Source organism: Oculina patagonica, unplaced genomic scaffold, assembly GCF_052425735.1.
Source record: "Oculina patagonica isolate OP01 unplaced genomic scaffold, crgOcupat unplaced1322, whole genome shotgun sequence".
Classification (NCBI taxonomy): Eukaryota; Metazoa; Cnidaria; class Anthozoa; order Scleractinia; family Oculinidae; genus Oculina; species Oculina patagonica.
The window spans coordinates 1-5,534 of record NW_027557326.1 but is presented as its reverse complement, the minus strand read 5'-3'; the positions used below and the strand labels follow the sequence as shown (position 1 = coordinate 5,534).

At 40.5% G+C, this 5,534-nt stretch overlaps 2 protein-coding genes across 2 annotated transcripts; one reads left to right on the top strand and one right to left on the bottom strand.

The window, feature by feature from the left end:
- Positions 1–75: 75 nt before the first annotated feature.
- On the top strand, positions 76–2,462 carry LOC144639805 (uncharacterized). The gene is made up of 3 exons (XM_078499093.1): positions 76–170; positions 364–548; positions 1,208–2,462. Exons 1-3 carry the CDS (start codon positions 77–79, stop codon positions 1,253–1,255), a joined length of 327 nt encoding a protein of 108 aa, XP_078355219.1. The 5' UTR covers position 76; the 3' UTR covers positions 1,256–2,462.
- Positions 2,449–5,188, bottom strand: LOC144639806 (uncharacterized). The gene is made up of 2 exons (XM_078499094.1): positions 4,931–5,188; positions 2,449–3,813 (listed from the first exon to the last, which is right to left on the bottom strand). The coding sequence occupies exons 1-2, from the start codon at positions 4,944–4,946 to the stop codon at positions 3,581–3,583; spliced, it is 249 nt and encodes an 82-aa protein (XP_078355220.1). The 5' UTR covers positions 4,947–5,188; the 3' UTR covers positions 2,449–3,580.
- Between the last annotated feature and the right edge of the window lie 346 nt (positions 5,189–5,534).

The window sequence follows — 5,534 nt, the reverse complement described above, 5'->3', positions numbered from 1 at the left end:
GAAGCGAAACTTGTTTGAAATATAAATTTATTGGGGAGAAATTAAGTTATTTTTTCACTTTTCTTACAGTAACCCAATGGCCGCATTTTATAGTACGTCATATTTGTGGTACTGCGCTACTGGTTGGGCGGTCACCATGGTGATAGGTATACTGACAAGCCTGTTACTAGGTAAGTGATACCATAATGTTGGTTTGGCGAACTAAGGGGAGCGAAACTTTCAGGGGTCAACAATCACTGTACAGTCAAAGTAACCATGGAGACGTGAGCATTTTGCTGGGTTTACGACACTGAAAAAAAAACGGAGACTTGACACGTGGATGAGGACATTAAGTCGACAGAAGTAATACTTTTCTTTCACCAGAAACTGCAGAGGAAAGGAAAGCCGGCGTGGATCCTAAGCTCGTTTTTCCACTCAAGTTATGGCTCCTTAGCTGGTTACCAAGCCAAAGAAAAAGGTGGAATTCGAGCACGGGCCTCCCCAGTTCCGATGACAAAGAGGACTGGGTACAGCTTGGAGCCAGAAAACAAACCGGTTCTACAGATCAGGTAAGCAAACGTTTTATTATATTTTTTGTTTATGTTTCTCGCAATTTTTTAAAGTTGGCAATGCTACCTTCATTGGGGTCTTGGTCTGCAATTTTGCAAAATCAAAGCGCGATAAACTTTAAAACAAATCAGGGGTGAAGCCAAAACCAACCGTGATCTAGCTTACGCACGTTTTCCCACGCTTTGTATCGGTTCCAAGTTTTCCCGCCTTTTTAACGTTATCCCGCTTGGCACAGGTTGCACGCGTTTTGCTTCCAGTTCTGATTGGTTCATTGCGGAGCGATTTTTTGAGGGTCGAAAAACCAAAACCAAAGTTATCACTCTGGCCAATCACAGAGGACAAAGGCAATCCAATGAACCAATCAAAACTCGAAGCAAATTCCTGCGCGAGCGAATCGCGAATGGTTTTGGTTGTACTTCTGATTGTCTGAGAAAGTGGCACACGCGAATTACTTTCGACACTCAAGTAAAACTCGCTCTATATTCGTTTGTAGTGATTAGTGAAATACGATTACTTTGGTACTGATTTTCCGACTGTTATTTGAAAAGGTTTTCTACAAAAAAGTTTTATTTTCTCGACTTTTCTTCAAATTCAAATACAAGTCGTTTGCAGTAGTTTTTGTTTGCCGGCGTATAACCGTTTTGTTTGTCTCTTTCAGCTACCAAGAACAGGAACAAGTGACTCTTGGCGAACGAGTGTTCCTTAAAACGCCGGCTCAAACGACAAGGAACGGCTTTTCAAAATGACTAGCAACAGCAAGATTTCATCAACATCATGAAAGCCACCATGTCACCGAGCTAAATCAACTTACGAGAAATTAGTTCCAAGTACAAAGCGTGGATCATTTTGAGTCAAAAGTTGCATTCTTTTCATAAACTCTTATCGACATTATTTTACGGTCGTGTGCTGTAAGTTATCAACGAACTTTTGCTGGAACAAAGTTTGGAATGAATTTATCTTCAAAGTAAAAGAACTACCGAATAAAGAACATAGCTATAGAAAGACACTGTTAATCTGCATTGGGCATTTTAAAAACTACTTTGTAGAAGTGCGCTCGTCTGGCTTTTTAGGACCATACATGTGTGTTAGATTCATAGCATTTAACCAGGATTCTTGGTAAATATAACTTGTGTGGGATAGTATAAACTTTTACTCGGCGCGAGAAAGTAGGAAAAACGTTAGGAGTTCAATGGTAAAAAAAAACTGCAGTAGTGTTGCATGCCGTTTTCATTGCAATCATTGACACTTTATCTTACATAACAAAATTACTTTAATCCCTCCTAGTTTAATATATTTTTAAACGTTATTCTGTTATTTATTTACAAATGGTATATCATTTACGTTTTCGCTCATATATGGCCTAGATATAGGGGTAATCAAGAAACTAAACGTTCTAGAGTACTAACTAAGGTTTACAATAAACGCCACTTTAATATAAAGTCTTTTACGTTTGTTGGATTGTTTTGTGAAAGCACCTACTCTATGCGGGAAAACCATACCTTGAATTCTAGTGGGAGGTAGGTCAAAATACTGCAAACAAAATAGGGAACAATGGTCCGGCTATACCAGAGACACACAACATACCAGCAACTCTCTACCAGCACTTAAAACTGCCAAGCAAAAACGAGACCATGACATAAATAAGGGCTCTCGTAGTCTAACATAAATAACAAGATATCTACAGTTTTGTCAGCAAGTTTTCGTAAGAAGCCATCATGTTGCATAAGCATCAAGTTACTTCTGTCATAAGCCACGAGCGCACTAGATTTACAGAAACTACCCTGCCAACACAGTACTTAACCCAACTGAGTCAAAGGCGGGGCCTCTAATGGCATGGCAGAGAGGTGTATGCACGATTTGCTTGTGTAATAAATATAAATATCTAATACAATAAAACAGTCTATTCAGTGAAATATATGTACATTTTTTCTCAGAATTATCCATTTGATCCTGGCCAATTTTATTCCATTCTTGCAGAATGGAATAAAATTCTCTATGTTCCTTGTGATGAGTTTTTCATGGAGAACTTTTCAAACTACAATAAAACTAATCTGTGCAGTAATGCTCATGAATGGACACTTCCCATAGGCAGACACCTCCTGTACACCCCCCCGGGGGGGGGGCACTCCCCTATATGGCCTATACTGACAGGGACTTGCCGCTGGATAGGGTATCGTTTTTGACCCCTCCAGTCCTGAACAGGGTATATAATTTTATGCTCTTCTGTCCTAAACAGGGCCTGAACCTGTCCTAGACAGGGTTATGGCTGAAAGACTGCCGCCGAGTGTTTACATTGTTTTTGCTTTCGCTTTTTATGAAAAGTATATTTTTAAATGCTGGGATCGGTGTTCGCATTTCAAAGCTTCGATCATCGCGTATGGGACGCAGTCACAATAAAGCGTAAGTGATAGTCGTTGTTGTCCTTTGTCCTAAATAGGGTCTTAAAATAGGGGGTGTTGTCCTAAGAAGGGGAGCTTTTTTAAGTTTTTATTGTCCTAAACAGGGTCAGGGTTTCAAACCCCCAGCGGCACCACTATACCTAAACTTAGGAAAAGTACCCCCCCCCCCCCCGGGCTGTACACAGATACTTTTATAGTCATGGTCCTAGCCACATTCAAACACAACATTTTTGACCTCCTGTGTGGACACTTTTTCTAGTCCCAAGGCTTACAGGAGGTTCGACTGTACAATCACACTGTAACCTGCACTGAACCAGAACAAGATTGTGGCAGCTTGCCACTTAAGTGCACGACTGTATCTGTTATACAGTGGAACCTCGATATAACGAAGGGCCAAGGGACTGGCAAAATATGTTCGCTATAACGAGGTTCTTTTCCATATATTTTACTATTACTGGGCGAAGAATTTTGTTCGTTATATCGAGGACTTCGCTATATAGAGGTTAGTTACATCGAGGTTCCACTGTATCTGTTATATCTATCTGTTGTATCTGAACACTTTATAAATACATGTAACCAACACTTGCACACCAATAGCATTTCCACAATCTAAACTCGCGTCATCTAGCTTTTCAGAAATCTATTCCTCCATTAAAAAAGTCTTTTGACAAAGACCTGAAGCCAAGGAACATTTCTCCCTTCTTGGTAACTCGTACTGGATAAGTACCAACTTTTATATCCTTCTTATGTGGAACTTTTAAGTGTCCAGTTTGTAAACAGTACTTCCAGCTATGCCACGGACACACGATACATGGCAGTGCTGCCTGGCCAAGCTCTTCAATATCACCAATATGAAGCGGGCCACCTGCAAAGAATTTTAATTTATATATGGTAAATAAAAGCCATATGGCTCAGATTAATTATCTGCACCTACCCACTGAGTGACCGTAAGGGCAGCAAACAGGAAGATAGTATTGTGCTTCAGAACATGGCATACAGACCAAGTACATGTACCGTGTACAGCAAGGTCTCAGTTACTTAGTACCCTTTTGCACACAATGACGAGGGCCTTTGATATTAGGCAAATTATATAAAATTATATACATGTATTGATGCATACAGGTGGTACAGTAAACTCTTGTTATAACGGACAGGCTTGGGGCGTCGTTTAGCGTCCTTTATAGTGAGAGTCTGTAATAGCGGAAGTCATTTCCATTCAAATCTCTTTTGCTGGGGATCTGAATTTTGTCTGTAAATTATAGCGAGTGTTCGCAAAAGCAGGCTGTCCGCAATGCAAGAGTTGACTGTACAATGCCTGCAGACTGTAACTCTTTGCATGCATTGTGAGCCTATGATTAAATACTAGTTATACCTAAACTGCATTTGTGGAAGTGGAAAGCCCAAAATGTGCAGAATTGGACATTTTTTTGTTCACGTCTAGCTGCCCAGCCCAATAACACATGTCAGCTAATGGTACTGTTTTTAACAGAACTGCATCCGATCAAGGAGGGAACCATACATAGAGTGTCTATTATATTCTGGGAGTTCGGTGGTTTAAGAAAATTTTGAAAGTCAAGTAATAAATGGCAGTTTCAGCCTTTAGGAGAAAATAAACGACCACTGTTTGCAGTTAAGGAAGAACAAAATAATTATGGCAGTTTGCGGAATGCACGACAGGGCCGTAACCAGACCTTTGCCATGGGAATTCCCTCCTGAAAATTCTGAAATCTAGAAGCTCTGAAACTCTTTTAGAGACATTTTTCATGAGGTATTTCTTGAGAAAAATCCATCTTGTTCAACTGGGGATTTTTTTCCCAGCAAAACATATTTTGTTTCCAATTTTGGGTAAAATTCTAGACAAGGCAAGTGCCTTGTCCTGCCTCTTCCTAGTTACGGCCCTGTATGACCCCCGATAATAGCACCTCTATTTACAGTGATAATGATACATCCTATGAAAATTACATTATATAAGTACTTCTCACCCATATGTGGACACATTTCATCAACAGCATACACTGTTCCTTTGTACTTAAACAGTGCAATTTTCTGGTTATTTACTGTCACCAGCCTTCCTGTGCGCCTTCTGGATTTTCTTTTGCCAAGGGTCCCTGTTGAGTACCATGGCACCTCCTCAGCATCGTTAGATGTTATGTCACTTGCAAGTTCTGGAAGATCTACCAGTAAGGAAATAAACAATTAATCATCTTAAGGACTGTTAAAGTTAAAGAAAGCCAACATTAGCTAGAACAAAGCAGAGAAGGCGGCACCAAATAGAGTTAGTTGGTGAAGCATTGTTAATGCCCTTTGCTCCATGAGGAGTCCAAAGGAATAAGTTAGTCAGTCAGTCAGTCAGTCAGTCAGTCAGCCAGCCAGAAAGCCAGCCAGCCAGCCAGCCAGTCAGTCAGTCAGCCAGCCAGAAAGCCAGCCAGCCAGCCAGTCAGTCAGTCTGTCCGTCCGTCAGTCAGTCAGGATTGTAGCCAAGGATGTCAGTTTTGACCCTGAACAGTTCTTGATGGAGGCCATCCAAAAAATTATTAAAATGGAGGATTTATGGCAAATAGTTAAGTTTGCTGCTTAATGTAAGGT